Source organism: Oncorhynchus gorbuscha, linkage group LG20, assembly GCF_021184085.1.
Source record: "Oncorhynchus gorbuscha isolate QuinsamMale2020 ecotype Even-year linkage group LG20, OgorEven_v1.0, whole genome shotgun sequence".
NCBI classification, from domain to species: domain Eukaryota; kingdom Metazoa; phylum Chordata; class Actinopteri; order Salmoniformes; family Salmonidae; genus Oncorhynchus; species Oncorhynchus gorbuscha.
Genome location: NC_060192.1, coordinates 18,414,909 through 18,442,033, shown reverse-complemented (window position 1 = coordinate 18,442,033; position 27,125 = coordinate 18,414,909). Strand labels below are relative to the sequence as shown.

Below are 27,125 nucleotides of genomic sequence, written 5' to 3'. Positions count from 1 at the left end.
ATGAACAGCGGGGAGATAATACTGAGCGACGCCTGGACTACTGTGCAATGTAAATAGATGTAGAAGGGTTTTCTCATTCGTTGGATCACACAGCTAACTCTTTAGTAGTTGCCCTAGCCATAACCCAGGGTAATGCTATTAGTATACCAGCAGTCCTATTACAGATACTAGACCATACCATTTACACAGTAGGTCAGAATTGATTCCAAAATCAAATCAAGATCATACACAGATTTGCAAATGTAATGGCAGGTGTAGCGAAATGCTTGTGTTCCTAGCTCCAACAGTGCAGTAATACATAGCAATAATAAGCGATACACACGTAATCCCCAACAAGTTTTACTAAAGAAATGAGGAAACATCAGAACGTTTAATGTTGTGTAAATACACTATGGACAGTATAATAGAAAAGGTGTGTACAGTACATCAGTAGTTATATGGGATGTGCCAGGACTGGAATACAGTATCAATCAATCAATCAAAATGACTTATAAAGCCCTTCTTACATCAGCTGATGTCACAAAGTGCTATACAGAAACCCAGCCTAAAACCCAAACAGCAAGCAATGCAGATGTAGAAGCACGGTGGCTAGGAAAAACTCCCTAGAAAGTCAGGAACCTAGGAAGAAACCTAGAGTGGAACCAGTCAGGAACCAGGCCACTTCTGGCTGTGCCGGGTGGAGATTTTAACAGTACATGGCCAAGATGTTCAAATGTTCATAGAGGACCAGCAGGGTCAAGTAATAATAATCACAGTGGTTGTAGAGGGTGCAACAGGTCAGCACCTGTTCATAGCCGATCATTCAGAGTTAGAGACAGCAGGTGCGATAGAGAGAGAGAGTCGAAAACAGCAGGTCTGGGACAAGGTAGAACATCCGGTGAACAGGTCAGGGTTCCATAGCCACAGGCAGAACAGTTGAAACTGGAGCTGCAGCACGACCAGGTGGACTAGGCAGGATATAACCCCACCCACTTTGCCAAAGCGCAGCCCCCACACCACAAGAAGTATATCTTCAACCACCAACTTATTACCCTGAGACAAGGCCGAGTATAGCCCACAAAGATCTCCCCCACGCCACAAACCCGAGGGGGGCGCCAACCACATATGCAGTGGGTAAAAAAGTATGTCAACATTATTAAAGTGAACAGTGTTCCATGACTCCATGACTATGTATATAGGCCAGCAGTCTCTAAGGCACAGTGTAGAGTAAAGGGTAATAGCTAGCTAGTAACAGTGACTAAGGTTCTGGGCAGGGTACTGGGTGGAGGCCGACTAGTGGGGACTGTTTAACAGTCTGGAGATAGAAGCTGTTTATCAGTCTCTCGGTCCCAGCTTTGCTGCACCTGTACTGTCTCCACAGATGGTAGCGGGGTGAACAGGTCGTGGCTTGGGTGGCTGAGGTCCTTGGTTTGTTTTGTATGGGATATCTATAATAGACATTTGAGTGCAATTCATATGTCTTTGAGAATCTAGGTCTATGATTGGGATTCGATTACAGATCCAGGCTTTTTGCCTGATTGCAGGACCCAGATCTAGGTTGGGTTTGATGATGATCATTTATTACTTAGCAAACGCAATCAGGACCTACAGAGAATAGGCGATAGCCCACAGCCATGCTTGGCATTTGCCTTGATTAGATAACATGGTGTCTCGATGGCGGGAGATCATGTTCACTGGCAGTTTTCTGCTTGAGGCAGAGCTAAATCAGCTAATTCAATGTCATTACCGAGTACCAAGTGCTTCTATGTTTTTTTCTCTTACTTAGTGATGGCAATACAGCAGTTTTCTTTCAATCAGGATGTGATCACAATTTACTTACGCTCTTGTGATAACATTGCCACTAGCTATTGTGAACATTAACTAAATAATCCAATGCCGTTTTGGACGTTAGACGAGTATGGCATTTGTGACATCACATCAACTGCGAAGATGCTTGCTATAGCAGGTGCCAATTGTAAAATGACCTTACATTGTGATGTTGCTGTTGCATAAATGGTTGCCATCGTGACATCAATGAATGTATTAAGACATAAGCATTTACCTATTCTGTTTTTCTTGTAGGGAGTTTGCGCGTTGGAAGGTGAGGAACACAGCCATTGAGAGGAGGGACCTGATCCGGAACCCTGTGCCGCTCATGCCAGACTTCCAGCGCAGTGTCCGGTTGCTAGGGCGACGACCCTCCACTCAACAGTTCATCGACACCATCATCAAGAAGTATGGAACCCACATCCTGATATCCGCCACCTTGGGAGGTGAGAAAGCATATATCTACTTCTACTTTACTAAGACAACAGTGGTGGGCCACAAAAAATGCCCTTCCGGGCTACTCCTTATTGTGGTTGGCTCGACAATATTTTCCCCCCATTACCTTATTTGGGCAAAGCCCTGTTATATACGTACAAGGTAATGTCCATTGTCCATGCCACCTTCTTGTATGGGGAAATAGATGGGATATCGATTGGTAAATTGGTAGTTTTGACAGCCAAATGAGCTTATGCATAGCTGGTAATGATAGAATGGTTAACCCCCTCTAAAACCTGCACTGGTTCTTCTCATGGTTCTGTCCTGTTAAGATAACATTTGAGGTGGTTTTATCTGATTCAACATTTTGTATCAACCTGTCGCTGACGATTTTGGAGCTCATGCATTTTACACGCAAGGCCCTGCTTTAGAAACATATCTTTTCTGTTTAAATCGAGGATTTCACTTGAATGTCAAACAGTCAGCTTCAATAATTCAGTTAAAGTGAAAGTGGGGGATTTCATAGGTAGACATTTAGAGTTGCAATATCATATATACAAGCCTGCAAGGTGATTTTCCCTAACACACTCATTATGGAATTCAGAAATGTAATATGGTGATGAAATATGATGCTTAGGTAAAATATAAATAAGTTCAAAATAAAACTAACTCCAAGGAGGATGATTCACTACTACCACAAATGCAGACATTATTAAAGGTAATGATATAAGGAATCTTGACACAAAGAACTGACTGCAATGTTGCAGGTTATCTTTATATCTCTTCTCTCTCTTTTCACTGTTTTCATTCTCTCTCTTCCTCTTTCTTCTCCCCCTCTCTCTCTCTCTCTCTCTCTCTCTCTCTCTCTCTCTCTCTCTCTCTCTCTCTCTCTCTCTCTCTCTCTCTCTCACTTTCTCTCTCTCTCTCTCTCTCTCTCTCTCTCTCTCTCTCTCTCTCTCTCTCTCTCTCTCTCTCTCTCTCTCTCTCTCTCTCTCTCTCTCTCTCTCTCTTCTCTCTCTCTCTCTCTCTCTCTCTCTCTCTCTCTCTCTCTCTCTCTCTCTCTCTCTCTCTCTCTCTCTCTCTCTCTCTCTCTCTCTCTTTCTCTCTCTCTCTCTCTCTCTCTCTCTCTCTCTCTCTCTCTCTCTCTCTCTCTCTCTCTCTCTCTCTCTCTCTCACTTTCTCTTTCTCTCTCTCTCACTTTCTCACTTTCTCTCTCTCTCTTTCTCACTTTTCTCTCTCTCTCTCTCTCTCTCTCTCTCTCTCTCTCTCTCTCTCTCTCTCTCTCTCTCTCTCTCTCTCTCTCTCTCTCTCTCTCTCTCTCTCTCTCTCTCTCTCTCTCTCTCTCTCTTCTCTCTTACTCTTTCTTGTTTGTGTCTCTTTCTCTCTTCTCTCTTTCTTCTCCCTCTCTCTCTCTCTCTCTCTCTCTCTCTCTCTCTCTCTCTCTCTCTCTCTCTCTCTCTCTCTCTCTCTCTCTCTCTCTCTCTCTCTCTCTCTCTCTCTCTCTCTCTCTCTCTCTCTCTCTCTCTCTCTCTCTCTCTCTCTCTCTCTCTCTCTCTCTCTCTCTCTCTCTCTCTCTCTCTCTCTCTCTCTTACTCTTTCTTGTTTGTGTCTCTTTCTTCAATTCTCGGTCTTTCTTCCCCCTCTCTCTCCCAACTAACTAAGTTTCACCATATCATGTATAACCTTGAAGGCATTTCAGAGAGTTATGGCCTAGAAGTCACTCATCTTAATCTCTGGGTTGCACATTAAAGAAACACCATTATGTGAGCCGATAAACCCAGAAACCAGGAGTGTACTGAAAGCTGGCCTGCAGGCCCACAGCTATTACATCTAAGGTGATAAAGGAGTACAGAAAAGATGATGTTCTCTTCGTCAGACTCACTTTATGAGCTCAAAGGAGTCTCTGTTTAATTGGAAAAAATAGGTCTGTCTGATGGCCGGCCCCATTGAGAATGTGTGATGGCGTGTGTGTGTGTGTGTGTGTGTGTGTGTGTGTGTGTGTGTGTGTGTGTGTGTGTGTGTGTGTGTGTGTGTGTGTGTGTGTGTGTGTGTGTGTGTGTGTGTGTGTGTGTGTGTGTGTGTGTGTGTGTGTGTGTGTGTGTGTGTGTGTGTGTGTGTGTGTGTGTGTGTAGAATGTGCATGTGTGTTTGCAGGTCTGCAGACACTATTGAACACTGCACATGTTGCCATTGTGCAGTATAATAGTATAATGTAATATATCCTGTAACCCACACAGGTACCATTAACTCCACAATAGAGTACCTATGTCTAACAATTCCATGGCTTTTAAGCACCAGTAGCACTCCTAGCACCAGACAGCAGACGGTGTTAATGATATACAGGCAAATCAATACCTTCGCCTCATATATTGCTTTTATATATCCATCATCTTGTATTATTTCATTACAGTAGCCAATAAAATCGGGGCCCTGTATGGCAATAATGTATATCCATAAAACTGGGAATGACATCATTGACCATAGGCTGAGACAGAGCTTAGGACGCTGAAGGCTCAGCTATAGGTATGAATCAATTTAGTCATTATCGAGGCACAGCGCCAAAGAGCTGCCCAGTAAAATGTAAGACAATGTATTTTTTTATGAAAAGATCACCCACAAAGATAAAATATAGCTAGGGGCTGACTTTACTGGGGCAAAAGCAGTAAAGTCACATATTTATGTACAGTAGACCTACTTCCACATAAGCCAGAGAGGGGCAAAGCTATAGCGATAGAGGGTTAATGTTGTATCATTATCTTTGTGCAGTAGGTCAAGGGTGTGTGCGTAACCTTCCTTCCCCCAGGGAAAAGCAGGGAGAGTAGAGAGAGAGTGGGGCTATCCTCCTTCCATGCCATGGTACTGCTGTTTCAACCAGACATGAGACATTGGGGCTGACTGTCGCCCCCCCGGTCACAGCCACCACAAGCTAAGTGACCAATCCCAATGCATCGCCAAGGGCCAAATAACCAATCACGATGCGGGGGGTCGTGAACATATGTGACATGTTCTTGAATGAGTTCCAGACAACTTGGCTTGTATGCTCCTTGAACGGCAAGGAGAGGGCGGCGGAGGGAAAATGAGCTGTTCAACCTTTACGAAGTGTCAACAAACTGGCGTTGGCATGCGTACACTTACAGTAGATCACAGAGTCATTGTTTGCTGCTGTGTAAAGGTTCAGGGCTTTCTGCTGGAGTGTTCACTTCTTCCCCTGCGGTATCAGGATGTTTACTTCTAAAGGTCATTCCCTCGGTGTGAAAGCAATCCACTCACTTACGCCCTTAACATATTCAACCTTTATAAACACATCATATGGCGTTATTAGTGGGATAATAAACCGTTTCTGGTGACATTTCGATGTATAAATGGCAGTTATAGTCACTCCAGATATTGTAATTACACAGTGGCGTTCTAGAGATGGCTTGGAAACTTCAGTAATATTTGTTGCTTAACGATATGATGTACTTTACTGTCCATTTACATGGAAAATCATTCTGTGACTTCAGCATACACATATACGAACACAACGCGATATATCACATGCAGTACGGGAAACTGAAAAGTTGACATGTTCACTTATTCGAAGACTCTGCGGCCTACTGTCCGACGTGTATTGGGCCTGCATCTGTCCTTTGTCCCACTGTTCAGCAGCCCCATGGCTACTTGCCACCGATGGACAACAAAGTGTGCATACTGTACATGAATGAATACTTCTACCAGGCAAAATAGTACGTCAACAATGGTATTTTATTGTACTGTATCATAAAATAAGTTCCACTTCCTGTCTTCCCTGTAGGTGAGGAGGCATTGACCATGTACATGGCCAAGAACAAGCTGGACAGAAAGTTGGTCAACGCCACTCAGAACGTGGAGGCCCTGCACCAGCTGGCCTCCTCCTACTTCATTGACCGAGATGGCACCATGAGGAAACTCCATGAGATCCAGATCTCTACCAATGCCATCAAGGTATGCATCTTTACACATACAAAAATGCAGTACGCAAATATGTTCAAATGTGTCACAGTAGTTGGACATCAAAGGAATGAGTTTGAGAAGTAGTGTAATGTCTGAGCACTGTTTGGTGATCCCACAAGGGATCTTTAACTCAGCTTTTGTGACATAAAACCGCATTTCGACAAACATGATGTTGTTCTGGTAGACAAACACATGACTATCACACACACACACCTCCAGCCCCATCCTAGCCACCTTGGAGAGTGTCTCGCCATCTTTTTGAAGTCCTAAGTGACAGGTGGATGAAGAGGTTCTGGCAGACGGGGTGCTGGAAAGCAGGAAGTCAAGCATGACACAATTAAACAGAATTGACCATGGCTGCTGAGTCAGGGCTGGTCGAAGAGTTGAGGGGGGAAGAAGCACACACAGCGCATTCTCAACAGTATAGCCACTGTAACCGGCCACACTGTGTGGAGCCAGAGAAGACCTGCCCCGACTATCTTCTTGACTGACAAACCTGCACTATGACTGAGTCATACCGGTGTTGAATAGTTGGACTGTGTATGTGGGAGATCTCTGCGTATTTTGAAGTGGGTGCGTGTGTGTGTGTGTGTGTGTGCGAGTGCGTTTGTGTGTGTGTGCGCGCGCGTGCATGTGTGCGTGTGTGTGTGTGTGTGTGCGTGCGTTTATCCTCAATCATGTGGCATCACAGAATGTGCGTACTCAATGTCAAGAATAGTTTTACACTGAGTACATGACTAATAATTCAATCTGTCTTACACTACAATTACATTCATCATATACAATATCTCATCATATGTCTCAACTGAGAGAGTTTATTTAGTGAGTCAGAAGGGTTATCAAATCAACAAAAACACTTATCACATTCATCCAATAAAATATGTTGATCCTATCTTCAATTTAAGTGGAATGAACAATTGATCCTTCAGGCATTAGATAAGGAAGAAACACTCCATATACAGTATATTTCAAATAAGCAAAACAAAGACACTTGAAGGGAACAAAATACCATATAACAAGAAGACAAAATTAGACCGAATTTAGGAGGAGGAAAACAGTATAACTGAAAATCCATTTTCATTGATTCCCAATATGAAATAGGATCGTTTTTTTTCTGTTTTGACTGGAAAAGAGGGAAAAATTGAAAGCAAAAATAATATTATTTGAGGCCACTGCCCACACAAATTAAAGCTGATACACATACTATTGAAAGGTTCAATGCTTTGTCAGAAGCATCCAAAATTTGTTGTGGCTGGGCCAATCTCTCCCACTATATATAGAAGGTGATGACAGAAGTAAAGTCAGCCGCTGGTCCTACAGTCACGTAGCAGACAGACAACGATTTGTACGTGGAGAGGAAGCTGAGTCTGACGCACAGCCTAGATCTATAGACACAGAACAAGGCCTTGCACTTCCAATATTGATTTAATATGGCTGGGAGTCAAACTTCACAGTGAGACGCTGCGGTCTATGGAGAAAACACAGGCACAAAGACATCAATAGAGATGAAAACTAAGACTGTTTCCTGTCTGGCGAGTAAGCACATTTACTGTGTAGAGTTTGAGTTAAGTACTGGGTTTACTTAGTGAAATGTGCATTTTAAGCTCTGGAGATGGCTAGTTTTGTTATTTCATTTCCCTTACACAATTTTCCATATCCTCATGTTATCATGTTATCATACTCTTAAACATACATGCATGCACAGACACACATCCACACATGCATGCACCAGACATACACATTGTTAGTCATATGTCTAGTGTAAGCCCTAATCTTTTTTAGTCTGTACACTCTCTCCCCCCTGATACCTCTTGCTGGAGGACACTTCAATAGTTGAGGCTGTAGCAGAAAAATGAACAGTAGTGTACAGGCATTAGTGTGTGTGCATTAGTGGGGATGGCCTGAGAGCATCTACTGATCTGCCAAGCTGGGCTATATTTATCAACTCCTCATCCCTGGCCCGTCCCCCCATCTCTCCAAGCCTTAGCACTGCTTAAGAGGTTCCAGAAACTTGCAAACGTTAATCAAAACTAAGACATCTCCCCAATGCCCCGGTGACACCCAGGGCAAGCCAGGGATTTGTTATTTTTCTAAGACCCCACACAGGAATTTATCTGCCCAAACCAATGAATGTTTGTGGCCTGAAAGCCTCAACCATCACCTCCATTCTTTTTGGCCGCAAAACATTCACAGCCCCATGGGTGGCTTAATAGCAGAACTCCAAACAAACAAGGTTTTTGGGCCAAAGTGTCTCTGTAACTGGCAGATTGTTTGTTGGGGCTGTGAAGTCTCGGAGTGCCATGTGTGTGCGTTGAAATGTGCATGTGTACATTATATGCTGAGACTGCAGAATTAGATGTTCATCCACGTTCTCCAAACATGACGTTTTTAAGTTAAGTGTTAAGTTTAGGCACTCATTCTGAATGGTTAAGGTAAGGGTTAAGGGATAGGGTTAAAACAAAACATTTAAAACCAGTATCCACAACTGGGATCTCACACGCAACCTTCTGATCCAGAGTCATGGGATTATACCCATTCACCAAACCCCGTCCACAATGCCTTAGCAACACCCAAGTTTACTTGATGGCCCTAGTGGCTGGTTTTGAAGGCCTTTCCCGACATCCTCAGTGTATGGATAGACTTCCAATGTCGACGTCAATCTTTAACGATCTAACTGGCACATCAGCTTTTATGGAATTCAACTAAAGGGAAAGAGAACACACACGCACACAAGGCAGGCTGACCTGTGGTTACTGAGATCCTATAGGAGGATTCCCACAGTACTTAATTTGTCTCCTAGAATATAGATGTTCTTCACTTTCTACACATTGAAGAGATGACAACTAAAGTTGCCATTTTTTTCTACTGCTCTTGCAATTATATACACTGAGTCTACAAAACATTAGGAATACCTTCCTAATATTGAGTTGCACCCCCTTTTGCCCTCAGAACAGCACAATTTGCCGGAGCATGGACTATATAAGGTGTTGAAAGCGTTCCACAGGGACGCTGTTCCATGTTGAATCCAATGCTTCCCACAGTTGTGTCAAGTTGGCTGGATGTCCTTTGGGTGGTGGTCCATTCTTTATACACACGGGGAAACGGTTGAGCGTGAAAAACCCAGCAGCGTTGCAGTTCTTGCCACAAACCGGTGCGCTTGGCATCTACTACCATACTCTGTTCACTTACATCTTTTGTCTTGCCCATTCAACCTCTGGATGGCACACATACACAATCCATGTCTCAATTGTCTCTCTTTAACCTGTCTCCTCCCCTTCATCTACACTGATTGAAGTGGATGCAACAAGTGACATCATTAATGGATCATAGCTTTCACCTGGATTCACCTGGTCAGTCTGTCATAGAAAGAGCATGTTTTGTACACTCAGCGTATACACAGCAATATCCATCCATCCATATTTCTATTGATCAACCCGTGACACATCTGCTCCCGCTCTTCCCTCCCCTGGGCACTTGAGGGTGCCAGGTTGCCCTGCATCACGTACTCCTGCCATCCTTCATGCACACCTGCCTTCCCTCACCACGCGCATCAGTGTTATTGGACTCACCTGGACTCACTTATCACCTGTTTATATCCTCCCCTATATTTGTCAGTTCCCCAACTCTGTTCCCCACGGCTGCATTGTATTGTTTTTGTCTTTAGTATTAGTTTGCTGACGCTGTTCCTGTCTCGTTCCATGTCCATCTTGATTAAATGTTTTACTCCCTGTACCTTCTTCGTCTCTCCAGCGTTAACTCATGTGACAGAATGCAGCAGCCAACATACGAAGCATCGGGGAGTACTGGCGTTCCGGTTGGTATGGAGACACCGGCTCTGGGTCGCCACCGATGGAACCGGAGGTGCCTAGCCAGCCCGTCGGGCTTCCACGCCCTAACTGGCTCGAGAGGTTTCTTTGCCCCAGTTGGCTCGGATGGCACCCATCCCAAGTCGGGCCTCAGCCGGATCGGCAGTTCTTGTTCGCCCAGCCGGTCCAGGAGTTTTTTTTGTTTGTCTTTTGTTTTGTTGGTGACGTCGGGGTGGATTCTGCCGCCGATGGAACCGGGGGTGCCTAAGCCAGCCCGTCGGGCTTCCACGCCCTGGCTGGCTCGAGAGGTTTCCTTACCTCGGTTGGTTCGGTGGCTTCCCATCCCACGTCACTCTCCTCCGGATCATCGGTCTCCCCCTCTGCAGCCGGATCGACAGGCTCCCATGTCTCAGCCAGTTCACCCAGGTGGGACGCCGTATGGCGCCCCAAGAGGAGGGGTGGGGAGGGGGTACTGTCACGACCGCTCCCTGCCCCCGCCCAGGGCGCCAGGTGGCCCTGCATCACACACTCCTGCCTTCCATCACGCACACCTGCCTTCCCTCGTCACGCGCATCAGCACTTATCACCTGTTTATATCCTCCCCTATATTTGTCAGTTCCCCTGCTCTGTTCCCCACGGCTGCATTGTATTGTTTTTGTCTTTAGTATTAGTTTGTTGACGCTGTTCCTGTCTCGTTCCATGTCCGTTATTTATGAAATGTTTTACTCCCCGTTCCTGCTTCGTCTCTCCAGCGTCAACTCATGTGACAACCCGTCCATTACCCCGTCATTCATTCAGAGCCAACTATCTTTCCGTTGTGCTTACTAGTCGGGCTACCTATTCGTTTGTCTTTCCATCCACCCATGCCTCAGCAGGGCAAACAAACAAGTAATTGGGACACAGCATACTGTCTAAAACTGTAGCATAGCCTAAATCAGACATGTTACAGTAGCCCACTAAGCGAAATAAAGAACAGCACAACAGAATGAAGAACACGCGTCAAACTGTGCACGGCACAATCCCCCTCCCGTTAGAAATAAAAAGCAAGACGTGTGCGTCTGTGTAGCAGGATCCAATAGCTGGCTGCAAGGTAGCACTCTTTGAGGGGGGGGATCATTTAAGAAGGAAAATAAGATGCCCTGTAGTGTGTTTTATTGAAAGATGGAAGAAAGAATTCAATGTTATGAGCAGACTGTTTATCTGTGACAAAGACCATGGATGATTATGCAGGGGTGGTTGGAATATAGTTTCTGCTGTGTGACGCTGGCCAGTGTTCCCACAAGGTCACCTCCCTGAAGAGTCACTCTGCTGGCCTGATTTACACTAGGATTCAATATGCAGATTTACTGATGATGCAGCAGTTGTTTTTCCAGGCGTCCATGCCGGATCTATGGGACAGGCCAGAATCCTGTTTCTCCTTTCTGATTGCCACCTATGTGGTCCACAATCCTCTTGAGTAGTGTGGAGCCAAATGTGTCTGAAATATTGAAATTGTTTTTTGGGGTGACCCAGATTTTTTGGGGGGTGTGAATTTAACTCAGCTATGATTACCTGTTTGGGGAGGGTTGTGGCCTAATGAATGCATTTGTATTTTATATGTTGGTACTCAGTTTTAGCACTACCAATTTTATCAACTGACATATCATGAGTTTTGCGGGTAGGCCATGTGAAACAGTGTAATTATTAAATTCCATGGAATCACATTACATTCCAAAAGCAAACTTATTCTGAGATGTGTCCAGCCATAAAGAGTTACTGGGGAGCTTCTCCCTTCATTTCCCTGTTTCCAGAAATAGAAAGTCATTAGGTGAGTGGCAGGTGATAGGCACATTAAGAATGCTCTGCTGTGACAGCATTCCCTTGATGAAGACACTCCATCATACTGGATGTACCCCTCCCTCAAGTCCCAAGCTATTCCTTCGTTCCCTCTCTCCCTCCTTCTCTCAGGCTAACATGATTTTTAATCCTACCTGCTGTCACCAGAGTTGTGTGACAGCAAATATTTCTGAAATGGCTAGAGGACAGGGCTAGGCGATGTCTTGAAGCCTTTGATAAGCAGTAATGCTAATATATGTGCATTGATTCACTAACTGTAGCTATACCACAAACGTTGTCAGTAGTAATACTCCTCACCTCTACACTGCCGTAATAAAGTGTAGATGTGCAATACAAAATGACTGCCATGTGGGCTCATTGTTGGTGAATGAGGTAAGTTAATTCGTCTTGAAATTACAAGCACCTTGTGATCTGGTGGGATACATGGATGTAAGTTAGTAGTTAATTACATATTTCTGTGAAACAAAGAGCGAGGGGCGAAGAAGGATTGATTGGTTGATTGTGCTTCATCTGAGCTGCAAGGGCAAGCAATTTCCTGAACTTCAGCAAGCTTGCAATAACGCCTCCTGAAGCCAGTCTTATTGCAGCCATAGTTTTTCTGTCAGTCGGTGCTGGAGGGAAAAATCTACAATTATACATTTTGAATAATGACTGCAACAGTGCATGAAGTTCACTTGAGTCCTTATGAATCACAGACACCATGAAAATGGCATATGATGTGAATAATTGAATAGGTGTTAATTAAAAATACATGGTGATATTGTTAAACAAAATGGGTATTAGACGTAACGTTGCCACTCATCCCGTTACACAACATATTGAAATGCCATTGCTCCTGAGGCTTCCAGCGTGACATGCTCTTAGCAATCCATTGTGCACATAATTGACAGGAAATATGCTATAACCGTTAGTGGGATCCATCTAAATGAGAAGAGATGGATAGGATGCAATGTACTATAGTATGTTTTCACTCTAACACAAACCAATTCTCCTGCTCTGGACAAAGATTGAGTATGCAATTCAAACAAATCCTAAAATTGACAAACAGAGGATAACATTGTTCCTCTCATTATAATCCAAATATGCTTATGATTCTACACTCTTATTAGAAAAATGGGTTTCAAAAGGGTTCTTCGGCTGTCCACAAAAGAGAACCCTTTTTGGTTCCAAGTAGAACCCCTTTGGGTTTCATGTAGAACCCTCTGTAGAAAGGTTCTACTTTTACATGGAACACAAAAGGGTTCTACCTAGAAACAAAAAGGGTTCTTCAAAGGGTTCTCCTATAGGGAAAGCCGAAGAACCCTTTAAGGTTCTAGATAGCACCTTTTTTGTCAAAGAGTGTAGGTTTACTGATTTTTGGAGATCAAAGACAGCGTGTTCTAGAGCCATGGTTTAAAGATAGGACTATGAAACAGTATGGCCCCACTGGGATTCTGAGTTGTGTTCCGCTTAATAATCCAAATCCTCTAAATCCCCCTTGGCCTGTTTCAGCTCTTTGATTGCTCCTTGTATTTTTATTACGTTGTATGCCTTTTTTATAATCTGGCAAACCAATAAATGGAGTGTGAGAGTGTGAGAGTGAGTGAGTGAGTGAGTGAGTGAGTGAGTGAGTGAGTGAGTGAGTGGGTGAGTGAGTGAGTGAGTGAGTGAGTGAGTGAGTGAGTGAGTGAGTGTGAGTGAGTGAGTGAGTGAGTGAGTGAGTGATTGAGTGATTGAGTGAGTGAGAGAATCAGTGGTGATTTACCAAGGACAGTAATCTTATATTTTCCCTCCTTTTGACAATCTGATTCTTTGCCCTATAGCACACATTGATCGAGGGAAAATGTCTGATGTATTTTCTGCATTCACAGTGCACACAGTTGTGTGTACAGTATGTGTGACACTGTGAGTGAGTGTGTGTATGCATGCGCGTGCATGCATGTGCATGTTTTGCCAACAATGGGGTTGCCCAGAGGTTATACAAAGACCAGTTATTCACTCTGCTAGGTTACCATGCATCATGCAATACGACCTTTATAGGAAGTCATTTATTATGTGATAAGCAACGGGAGAAAAGCACCCTGTCAGCCCCCATCAAGATGCCAGGGTGTGATAGGCCAGGCAAGCACAGTAATCAATCTACTTTGAAACTTTATGCAGGGCTGCAGAGAAATTCGAAAAAGTTCTTGTTTTGGATTCTCAGTCAGTAACTTTACTGTAGCTTTCTGACATTTTGGAGTTTGCAGTGGTGGACAGTTGCAGTGGTAATACGGCTGCTGCAAGCATACCTAACTTTAGATACTCTTAAATAATAAACAGATCCAAATGATGTTGCCTATTGTGCTCAAAACATAACATATTTACCATTTGGCAGGAAGGGACATACACTTTAATGTTAAGCAATGTTATTGCGAAGCTTGTTGGGAGCCTATCACTCTCAGTTTTACCCCACAACAGAGTGACGTCAAGGGTAAGATATACATCTGTCTAATTTCCTGCTTGTCAGCCTGCCATCTGGCCCCGAATCACAATGAAAGATGGGCAAATTTCCACTGGGAACAGACATCAATTCAACATCTATTCCACATTGATTCGGCATCATTTTATTGAAATGATGTGGAAACAATGTTGATTTAACCAGCGTGCTCCAAGCAGGAAGGGAGAAATTGAAACACATTTTACTGGGTGAATTGAGGGTCTGATTTACCCATCACTGTATCTGCGCTCTGTATCAATGTAGCTGTATATCATGTTTGTTCACCATGGACCCTTCCCGCATCTTCAATAACCCCTATTCACGAGATTGGACTTCATGCAAGCTGCCAACGCAACCCCCCCCCATTCAAGCTAAGAGTTTTCTAACTGAGCCAGAGCCTGAGTGATTTTCCATTGAGGTTAATGCCAAGAGTTTTTTTCTCTTAATCTCCATTGCTGAGTAGCATCGCATCTGGCTTCTTGGAATCATGTGAAAGTACTATTGAGCACTGCCGGCCAGCTCGTTACAAGAAGAAAAGGGGATAAAAAGGAAGAAAGTCACCCTTCTTTTCAAGAGCAATGTCTTTAAATAAGTCTAAAGTTAGACGTGTAGTAAGACCTAAAAGCACCCTCACATTTGACTACCCTAATTATCCCATAGATTGAAGCTTGGGCAGGAAGAGAGGCGATGTCTGTGACTTTTATAAAGGGAAGTGATATTCTCTAGCAGAGAGTGGGGCGCAGGCACCGATTGAAGAAGAAAAGTCCATTAGCGTCTTTCCTCTTTTAAAAGGAAATAACATCTTTAAAGGTCCTTAAAAGAAAATAGGTCTTAGGTGCCGGTGGTGGTACACGTCGCAGACGGAAATAAGGAGGTACCTGTAGAAGTGCTGTGTAGAAAGACCTCATACGCTGTCTTCTGCGCATTGGCCCAAATACGGTTCACTTAGCTGAGCAACGCAGAACACGTATGTGCTAGCGCGGCACGCACATGGAGTTCAGATATTTATGAACTACTCACACAGTCCCATTTGAAATATGAATGGCTTATCCATAGCTAAATTAATCACAGCCAGCAGTATTTATCACAGCCTTAATTTTTCAGGAAGAGTATCTGCTACCTTGGCAGAAACTAATGGGGATCCATATAAAATAGAAATACAGTATGTGCTATGTTTCTAACCGTGTATAGCAGATATTGTTAGTTGATGAGTGTCCCCTTCTTAGTAAAGGAAATGCCGCACACCACTTATTTACGTGGAAAAATAACCATGCCTTACCCAAGGTCAAGAATAAAACATTCAATCCGACCCTCTAATGATACCAATGACTGCTTGATGAGTTGCATGTTGCGTCAGGTAGCCTAGCGGTTAGAGCATTTGGCCAGTAACTGAAAGGTCGCTGGTTCGAAGGTGAAAGATGACCAGGTGAAAACTCTGTTGATGTACCCTTGAGCAAGGCACTTAGCCCTAATTTGCACCATGGTACTATGGCTGACCCTGTAAAACAACATGTTTCACTGCACCTATGTAGTGTATGTGACATGTGTAAGGGTTCGATTAAATCTGTAATGCTGAAGACCTGCAATACAGTGTGTTATAAATGATATGACAATGTTCCCGTGTTCGCAAAATACTGCATGTCGGCTCCATTGGAAATGAACTTTACATTTCAATTGCGCTACAGCAAAGATCTCCAGCGCTATCGATTGAATCGAGTCCTAAATCTCAACTCAGGATTTCAGCTTGTGAGTCTAGTCAAATTCTCATGAAAATAACTCTCTCTATGATCACCCCCTATCCTCCCTCACTCCAACACACACACACACACACTGCAGGTGTCTTTGTCCCCTACTGTTCCTCTCATCTTTGTCCTGATTCTCTTGCAGGTGACAGAGACTCGTACTGGCCCACTGGGATGCAGCAGCTATGATAATCTGGACTCGGTGAGCTCTGTCCTCCTGCAGAGCCCGGAGAGCAAGCTCCATCTTCAAGGTAAACATCCCCGCTCATGTCCCTGACCGTACTTCCACCATGGGAGTAGAGTCCTGCAGGGGTCAGCTTTTTTCTGCCTCACCCGCCCCCCACTGGCCACATCAATGAATTGCCCCATCCGATATCCAACATCAGGACAGATTTTCCTCCACAACCTGAACCTCCTGTATAGAATTCCTCTGAGAGCCGATTCCATGACCCGCTAAATAAAATCTATTCATTTAATTGTTTTTACGACTCCAAAGTAGTAGGATATTAGGCTATCACTGGACTAATTCATTTGTCTGCATGTCTATTCAACATTTGGTTAAAAGGAAACCATGCCATGAATTAAGAATGATAGGCCTATCTTATTATTTTCACAATACTATGCAGCACATTGAACCTCCTAAGTAGCCTTCTTCTTACCTAATGAAAGCGTATAGACGACATAACAAAACAATACCTTTGCATTTGTTACGTGTGCTCCTTCTCCGGCCTCTAGGTCCCCAGGCTGCTCGTTATGGCGCACAACTGTCACCATTGTTACGTGCACCACGTCATTAAGACTCACCTGGACTCCGTCACTTCCCTGATTACCTTCCCTATATATGTCACTCCCTTTGGTTCCTTCCCCAGGCGTCATTGTTTCTGTTCCTGTGTCATGTCTGTGCATTGTTTGTGTTTCTTATTTCTGTATTATGTTGTGTTTATTTATTAAAACACTCACTCCTCGAACTTGCTTCCCGACTCTCAGCGCACATCGTTGCCACATTCAATATTGTTTAGATAATACAATTGTTTAATTGAAAGTTAAATAAACAATTCCCGGAATCGAATAGGCTATAGGCTGCAAAAATAGCATACATTTATTTAGTTAGCTATTGACGACTCAAACTTTTACCAGCCGCACAGGTTTAAACTTTATATGAATTGTGTATGATCTAATTGAACGAAAGCCTGAATTAATGTAATAATTAACTGAATTATCGTAACAAATACCTACTTGCACTTTTGCAAGCTATGTATCCATCTACAAGCTTGTTGTCCTCCTTGTCCACAATGACTCCAAAATAGTTCCAAACCGGTGATTTCACATAACATTTATTTTTATTTTTCCTGTTACATTTAGCTTGTTACCATTTATGCATCACATGGACAAATTAGGAATGTTTCAGCACCAGACAAATAATGGACAGTTCCTTGCGCTCTCTCACTGCATGGCTGATAGCCTTGGCCTAGGCTATGTCTGCCTCACCGTTAACATAATGGAATTCGCATCGCAATTCAACACAAAAAGCTCCTAGGTTTGTAGAAAATATTAGTTTCTTTATTTACAACATTTTCAACCCCCAATATAATTGTTTTGAACCACGAGTCTGCCTGTGGGTTGAAATAATATTTTCATTCCACTCATCAGCCAATTTTTCTTTTGCGGATCCACTGCGGGGAATCGTGAGTATCCAACCCAATGCTACAATGGCTGGAGGGTTAAGGGTCAATATTCCCCTTTAGCCCCCAGTCCATTCACATAATGAAATTCTGTTCATACATAGAGAAAAAGCCTCATAGGGTCTTTCACCTGATTTGCACATTGCCTTGCGGATTGAATATGAATGTATTTTGTGGAATGAACCAGAGATTTGCTCCATAATTCCACTCTGGGAGATTTTCTCCCATTAAATTTGTCATGGATCTTCTGTCCTTATGCTAATAAAATTGTCATACAGTTTACCTGACACTTTTATCCATGGTGTGTTTGGCCCATGAAGGAATTAAACCCAACAGCCTGAGCAATCAGAATATTTGAATTGACTTCATCCTAGACCTTCCCAGGGAAGATTTTGTTATGTTTATTTTATTAACTTATTTACATAAGTTTATTTATAGTCTGAGTATACTTAGATCACATACTGTATTCAATATTACATTTGTAACATTAATTGACACGCAAATATCATCTTTGATAGAAAAGATAGAAAAGTAGACCATCATTGTAATTAGTGAGTTGCTTTTGAAGGAATCCTTCATTGTCATCTCCAACACTTCTTCTATGAAGAATCACCTGCAACTGTATCTTAGATGTACCACAGCTCCCATTGGGACAGTGATGAAAGCCACTGTTAAAAGTAGTCAAGTTTCTGAGACAAGCTAATCACTTTTTCAGTTTTCATTTATGCAGTTTACCTTCATTGTCAAAAAAAACAGATATTTTTGACTACACCACTAAATCTCTCACCAAAGGAATCATTAAGTGCTCTTTGGATTCAGACAATTTATTTAGTCATTTTTTTTCATTGGATGAGTTAAAGATACAATATTTAAGTTCATATAATTTCGTATTCTGTTAATATCATATGTTCATTATTTCACACATCATATTGTTGTACCTGTGAGCTGACATTCAGAAGAAGAAAATGAAACATTTAAAAAAAGGGACATAACTACAAAGTATTGACCATTTTGATCATATTACAGTTAAAGTAATAATACATTCATCATGTACACTAAAAGAGAACAAAAAAGAAGTGGGCCTCCACCCCCAACCTCCTATCTCATTCCCCTAACCCTTAAAGGGTTGCTTGTCAGTCACCCCCCCCACCCCCTAGTCGTCATTTAGTAACATAGTAGATGCAAAGCAAAATGAATAATACATTATGTCCTAAAAGCATTTAACTGCAGGACACTCCCACATCATATGAATGAACGTGCCTACCTGATTTAGGGGATACAGTGAACAGTTGTGAGTTGGGACCAATTTCATAGCAAAATATTTCCTTGGTGTTAAATACAGTCTGTGAACAAAATGTAAATGTATAAATTTATGGGATTCTAAGAATATTTTTTTTCCATATTCTGTTCCAGTTGAAGGGTTGTTCAGCTCATTAAATCTGTAGACCATACTTTTTTAATGGATAGCTCAGAATATGAGCTTTCCAAAAGTTGTTTAAATATTCTAGAGATTAGTCCTTTCAGGAGCCCATATAATTGATTTATAAATCCAATGATTGGAGGTTCGGTAGTTGGGTATGCCAAGGGACACCATAGGCAAGCATAGCCAACCTGAATTGTAAATATAGAAACAATGTGTTACCTGGTAATGTGTATGTGTCTTTTTCAAATCATCACTGTTCAGGGGCAGCAGGTAGCCTAGTGGTTAAGAGTGTTGGATTAGTAACCGAATGGTTGCAAATCAAATCCCTGTGCTGTCAAGGTAAAAATCTGTCATTCTGCCCCTAAACAAGACAGTTAACCCACTGCTCGTAGGCTGTCATTGGAAATAAGAATTTGTTTTTAACTGACTTACCTAGTTACATTTTTTTTAAAGTTATATTTCCAAGGGTATGCATTCCACATTGGACCCCTGGGGGGGATAAAAAAAAGAGCATTCTCCAAAATGTAATGCATTGGAGTCTAGGCATGCCATTTTGTTTTGCAGTTACACTGTTTTTCAATTTTGTCCCAAAAAGAAAATGCTTTCAAACTGAATCTATAGGGTATAAAAGGGCTTCATTCCCATGCAACTGCTGTATGGCCTCTGTTGCTTTGGAGACTAACGTTTTGTCATCCAACTGATATGTGACAGCCAGATGAACAGCCTTTATCTTGCAGGTTGATACGATTCGGTGAGAACGAGATCAGTTTTTCAAATGCTGCTATTTCATAAAGGGGTGTTTTGAAAGCAATGTTTTGCACATTAGCCTAAAGTAGGTGATTTTAAAGTGTACTACAACTGAAATATATCCTCTAAAAGCAATTATAATCTCAGATTTAGAGTTAATTAGAAAGCTTTTGTCATCAGAGTGGTGTTAATATATGCCAACTATCACAAACTCCTCAAAATTGATGACACTTCAATGTCATTCCTGAGCTGGTGACACCTCTTTACATTTTAGTGTCTCTCCAGAGAGTATTATGATTTCATAATCATTTAATCCAGCTAGTGGTATAAACGGCTGTGACAGATCAGTATTTCCATGTGAAAATGTTGCCCTTATATTCCTGTTAGTATGACACTTATGTGTGAACATTGAAGCTACTGTATGCCAAAAGCAGACGCTTTGGATATCTATGCTACAGTAGATGGCTTGACATCACCTCCAACCTTTAAACTAATGCTGGTTATTTGTGCCAATTGAACCTCAGGTCCTATAAACTGCACTATAGAGTCATTTGTCTTCTCTCTTTGCTGGTGTGGTGCCTCTCCACACATCCTCGATTGATCATAAAATATTGAACTGAAGCCATGAGGTGTTATGCCCCCTGTGTATGTCAAGGCCCACATGCAGATAACAAAAGCATACACTGACAGCCTGCTCTTAGAAGTGCTTACTGCTCTCAGCATATAAGGAGTGATCAGATGACATTTGTACTTTGCAGCAATCATTTCGTGATGTGTGTTGGTATGGTGGTGTGTATTTGGGTGGGAACTGACAGCGTTTTAGATACTTTGCAGATATGAAACAAACAGACAATCATAATATCAGTTTTTTTTAAATCCCAGTTTATGCTACAAAACCAACTTCATAAGAGGGTTTAAAAATAGGTTATATTTGATTTAACATTCCATGACATACACTAAGTCATTGCTGGCAGAATAGATGGATGCAGTTCAATGCATGATTAATATAATTCACCAATACATTTCTTGGCAGACCAATAAATATTACTATCAGGTTGTAAATCACAGCTGGCCTGGTACATTGTTTGCTGCCTCCATTTGGGATGCACTGTTTCAGTTTCAGTGATTCAATGTTTTGGACAGAAACTGACAAATGTAACTAAGGCTGGGAATGTCAATAATGTCAATAAAACTAGCAAGGGCAATGATCACAAGTAAGTCCAAATGTGGTTAATATGCTTGCATATCTATTTATGTGGCATGCTAAAAACACAGAGCCTAACTTTAGCTAGCTAGCTGCTAGGAGGATGTGATGTCATTATAGGAGTGGGTGAGTGACTGACTTTTTCCCCTCGTATAATTGTTCCGTGACTACACAGCTATAGATGCACTTGTCATTTGGTTAGCAAGCAAGAAATGTGAATCGCTTTGCTACATAGCTAACTATGCTGAACGAATGTGCAACACCGCTGACCGGTGTCAGTAAACCGGTGTCAGTAAACGTAGGCAAAGAAAGTACCAGTTAGTCACAAACACTCTATTTAACATGTAAACAGCCTAACGAGCTCTGCTAGGGTGAGAAAAATGGTCAGTGAGGTGATTTCTCATTTGTGTCTGAAAGTAACGAGCTAGCAAGCTAGTCAAATTTAGCCGGTTAGCTTGGGTGCTTGGTTGGGACAATGCATGCATTGGCAGGCAAGCTGCAGAAGGATGAGCAGGCTATTCCCCATCATTTATCAGTACAATTTTGACAACCAACTTGCTGAAAAAGTTTGAAAGGGTTTGCTCAGGACTGGCAGCAGGCAGGTGTGAGTGCATCTGCTCGCTCAGTGAGGCGAAGGCTTTTGGAGGATGGCCTGGTGTCAAGAAGGGCAGCAAAGAAGCCACTTCTCTCCAGGAAAAACATGGCCAGCAAACTCCTCAGACCTTAATCCCATATAGAATTTGTGGTCAATCCTCAAGAGGCGGGTGGACAAACAAAAACCCACAAATTCGGACAAACTCCAAGCATTGATTATGCAAGAATGGGCTACCATCAGTCAGGATGTGGTCCAGAAGTTAACTGACAACCTGCCAGGGCAGATGGCAGAGGTCTTGAAAAATACTTTGTGGAATTTAATATTTGTATCATTCTCAAAACTTTTGGCCACGATTGTATATAGCCTCGCTTCTGTTATTTTACTGCTGCTCTTTAATTATTTGTTACTTTTATTTGTATTTTTTCTTATACATTTTTTACTTAATTAACACTTATTTTTCTTGAAACTGCATTGTTGGTTAAGGGCTTGTAAGTAAACATTTCACTTTAAGGTTGCATTTGGCACAATTTTATTTGATTAGATTCATTAAGTTTTAGCCAATCTTGCTCTGGCTAGCATTATTTGTTAATCTTGTTGTTGTTTATGTGACCAACCGGCTCGATTGGGTCTCATGTAGCAAAATTTGAAATTGTGTTTTTTACATTGGATTAAAGCAGAGACTCAAAGCTAGCAAATAATATACTGTATCATACACCATAGTAGAGGAATATTGGGAAAGTAATTCAGCTTTGATTCACCTGGTCAGCTGGCTATTCACTTGTAACCTCACTTTTGAGAAAAGGGCCCTTGAATGTTTTGGTATACCTAGTGGAGAGCTCTTCTTTGTCTATATCCATTCAGCATTGTTCACACCCTCTTCAGCTTTAGCCTCACCCATCTCTCTTAAGGATTCACATGTGAGACCATGTGCGTTCAGAACGCAAACTCGACACTGTGGCCGAGGAGTAGGGTTGATCCGAGCTTTCTAACCTAACAACAGCAGTCAAGCACTTAACTTCTTATGTTATAAGGGACACTTGCGTCCCACTTGGCCAAATGCCAGGGAAAATGCAGCACGGCAAATTCAAATAAAATGATATAAAAATCAAACTTACATTAAATCACACATGTAAGATACTAAATTAAAGCTACACTCGTTGTGAATCCAGCCAACGTGTCAGATTTTAAAAAGGCTTTTTGGCGAAAGCATAAGAAGCTATAATCTGATGATAGCACAACAGTAAACAAAGATAGTAGCATATTTCAACCCTGCAGTCGCTACACAAAATGCAGAAATAAAATATAAAACATGCCTTACCTTTGACAAGCTTCTTTTGTTGGCACTCCAATATGTCCCATAAACAACAAAATGGGTCCTTTTGTTGGATTAATTTCGTCCATATATATCCAAAATGTCATTTGGCGCGTTTGAACCAGAAAAAAACGTCACTACATAATATCTCAAAAGTTGTCTGTGAACTTTGCCAAAACATTTCAAACTACATTTGTAATAAAACTTTAGGTATTTTAAACGTTAATAATTGATCAAATTGAAGACGGGTCTATCTGTTTTCAATAGAGGACAAGACAAACGCTACTTTAAGTCTTGCGCAACTCTCAACAGTGTTACCCATTTCCTAGATGGCCGTACTTCTTCATTGCACAAAGGAATAACCTCAACCAAATTCCAAAGAAAGGTGACATCCAGTGGAATCGATAGGAACTAGAAGACAAGTGCCTAACAAATATTGTTTCCCCAATGAGAACTAACTGAACAGACAGAAACCAAAAAAAAAAATCTGAATGGTTAGTCCTCGGGGTTTTGCCTGCTAAATAAGTTCTGATATACTCACAGACATGATTCAAACAGTTTTAGAAACTTCAGAGTGTTTTCTATCCAAATCTCAAAATCTACTAATTATATGCATATCTTATATTCTTGGCATGAGTAGCAGGACGTTGAAATTGGGCACGCTATTTATCCAAAAGTGAAAATGCTGCCCCCTATACCTTAAGAAGTTAAGCACACTGGCTAATGTTGGCTAGCTTGCTAGCTGCTTTCAGTCACAAATGAGAGAACAGCTCATTGCCCATTTTACTCGCCCTAGCAGAGCTGGTTAGGCTGTTTTCATGTTATCCAGAGCATTGGTGACTGCAACTGTGCTGCTGGCAATAATTTCATTACGTTTTCTGACAACGTTGAGTGACACCGGCCATATTCAACGGGTGTTGAGCGTTGATAAATTCATCAGTTATTCTGCACTCAGACGAGAGTGCTCTGAAATCGGAGTAGATAACCAGAGCGAATTTACCATTTATGTCTATCGACAGTTGTTGCAGTGACATCATGAAAATTCTTTTGAAATGGTTACTTGGATAGTGAAATATTTTGTTTAGACATGTAGCTAGCTAGCTAAACAATTAACCATAATTCCAACTCATAACGTTACTACCCTGCATGAATCTGCAGGTAGCTAACCAACCAGGTTCAATGTTAGCTAGCTAACATAATAATAAATTATGATAAATAATATATTTTATAATAAATTATTAAATAAACATAAATTGCTATAATTAGCAATGCAAATGGCTCTGAGATACAAATAATATTACTACACAGATAATACACCTATCGTTAGCGAGCAAGCTAGCTCGCTAACAGTACTCTTTAACTTGAAATGAAAATGACTTTCTGACAAAATTAAAAACATCTGAACATTTTGATAGCTAGACTATGGATGGACATGGCTTCTCCCTCTGCCACGGATGACATGGTTGCCCTTAGTTTGAAGATGTAATGTAATCCGGAGACAGGTGTTTTATACAACAGCCTTCTGTGTTTACTCTTTTCGACTCTGTCTGCATATTTGCAATTAAATGGCAGAATTTTCTACATCTACTTAGCTATCATACTCTAATTCCACTGATTACAGAACTCGGTCCTCCAGAAAGTGGAGAGCAACGCGTATGCAGTTCTACTACATGATATCTTTCAAAATATCCGCTTTAGAAAGGATTACCTTCACATACTGACCAGCTCATGTTATAGACAGAACCGAGCTACATGGCAGACCAATCCGAACTCATCTTTCGGCATATCCAGCCCACTCAATATCTCAGCCAATTATGGCTAGTGGGAAGGTTGCCTACGTTTTCCGTGGCTAAACCAATTAGTCTCATAATTTATCAATTTTATTCATATTTACAGATGGCATACAAGTTTTGTCATGCAGGTGATAGAGGACCCAAAAGCGACTTAACAGAAACAGAGTTTATTCAAGTCCAAACAGGGAATAACAGAAATCCTCTAGTCTGTAGAGGGGAATAACAAGAGAAGCGGCCACAGACTGCAGGTCGCTTCGGGTAGGCGCAGGCCGTAGTAGACAGAGACACCTGCTCACACGCAGCATCTGATGAAGGCAAAAAAACACGACAGGACAGGGCGAAACACAATCACAGCATGGTGAATACAAAACAAGGAACCGACGGGACAGGAACGGAACACAAAGGAATAAATAGGGACTCTAATCAGGGGAAAGGATCGGGAACAGGTGTGGGAAGACTAAATGATGATTAGGGGAATAGGAACAGCTGGGAGCAGGAACGGAACGATAGAGAGAAGAGAGAGCGAGAGAGTGAGAGGGGGAGGGGGAGAGAGAGGGATAGAAAGAGGGAAAGAACCCAATAAGACCAGCAGAGGGAAACGAACAGAATGGGGAGCACAGGGACAAGACATGATAATAAATGACAAACATGACAGTACCCCCCACTCACCGAGCGCCTCCTGGCGCACTCGAGGAGGAATCCTGGCGGCAACGGAGGAAATCATCGATGAGTGAACGGTCCAGCACGTCCCGAGACGGAACCCAACTCCTCTCCTCAGGACCGTAACCCTCCCAATCCACTAAGTATTGGTGACCCCGTCCCCGAGAACGCATGTCCATGATCTTATGTACCTTGTAAATAGGTGCGCTCTCGACAAGGACGGGAGGGGGAGGGAAGACGAACGGGGTGCGAAGAAAGGGCTTAACACAGGAGACATGGAAGACAGGATGGACGCGACGAAGATGTCGCGGAAGAAGCCACAGCGACAGGATTGACGACCTGGGAGACACGGAACGGACCAATGAACCGCGGAGTCAACTTACGAGAAGCTGTCGTAAGAGGAAGGTTGCGAGTGGAAAGCCACACTCTCTGGCCGCAACAATACCTTGGACTCTTAATCCTGCGTTTATTGGCGGCTCTCACAGTCTTCCCCGCAGACAAAGGCAGACCGGTAGTGAAGCCTAAGGCGATGTGAGACCATGGTCGAGAAGGAATGGGAGCGGTCTGAGACGACCGGCAGGAGGAGAGTTACCCGACTTAGTCTGCGCGCAGTCTGAACAAGCAGCCACGAAACGGCGCGTGTCACGCTCCTGAGTCGGCCACCAAAAGCGCTGGCGAATAGACGCAAGAGTGCCTCGAACACCGGGATGACCAGCTAACTTGGCAGAGTGAGCCCACTGAAGAACAGCCAGACGAGTGGAAACAGGAACGAAAAGGAGGTTACTAGGACAAGCGCGCGGCGACGCAGTGTGCGTGAGTGCTTGCTTAACCTGTCTTTCAATTCCCCAGACTGTTAACCCGACAACACGCCCATAAGGAAGAATCCCCTCGGGATCAGTAGAAGCCACAGAAGAACTAAACAGACGGGATAAGGCATCAGGCTTGGTGTTCTTGCTACCCGGACGGTAAGAAATCACAAACTCGAAACGAGCGAAAAACAACGCCCAACGAGCTTGACGGGCATTAAGTCGTTTGGCAGAACGGATGTACTCAAGGTTCTTATGGTCTGTCCAAACGACAAAAGGAACGGTCGCCCCCTCCAACCACTGTCGCCATTCGCCTAGGGCTAAGCGGATGGCGAGCAGTTCACGGTTACCCACATCATAGTTGCGCTCAGATGGCGACAGGCGATGAGAAAAATAAGCGCAAGGATGAACCTTATCGTCAGACTGGAAGCGCTGGGATAGAATGGCTCCCACGCCTACCTCTGAAGCAACCTCGACAATGAATTGTCTAGTGACGTCAGGAGTAACGAGGATAGGAGCGGACGTAAAACGTTCTTTTAGAAGATCAAAAGCTCCCCTGGGCGGAACCGGACCACTTAAAACACGTCTTGACAGAAGTAAGAGCTGTGAGAGGAGCAGCAACTTGACCGAAATTACGAATGAAACGCCGATAGAAATTAGCGAAACCTAAAAAGCGCTGCAACTCGACACGTGACCTTGGAACGGGCCAATCACTGACAGCTTGGACCTTAGCGGAATCCATCTGAATGCCTTCAGCGGAAATAACGGAACCGAGAAAAGTAACGGAGGAGACATGAAAAGAGCACTTCTCAGCCTTTACGTAGAGACAATTCTCTAAAAGGCGCTGTAGAA

General features: G+C 42.8%; 1 protein-coding gene across 1 annotated transcript in view; it reads left to right on the top strand.

Moving 5' to 3' along the window:
- Positions 1-27,125, top strand: part of LOC124006630 (BMP/retinoic acid-inducible neural-specific protein 1) — a 132,089-nt gene that overhangs the window by 66,487 nt on the left and 38,477 nt on the right. The window contains exons 3-5 of the mRNA XM_046316679.1: positions 2,062-2,252; positions 6,034-6,203; positions 16,197-16,302. Of these exons, the coding sequence (XP_046172635.1) occupies positions 2,062-2,252; positions 6,034-6,203; positions 16,197-16,302 (467 nt within the window). The remainder of the gene's footprint in view (positions 1-2,061; positions 2,253-6,033; positions 6,204-16,196; positions 16,303-27,125) is intronic.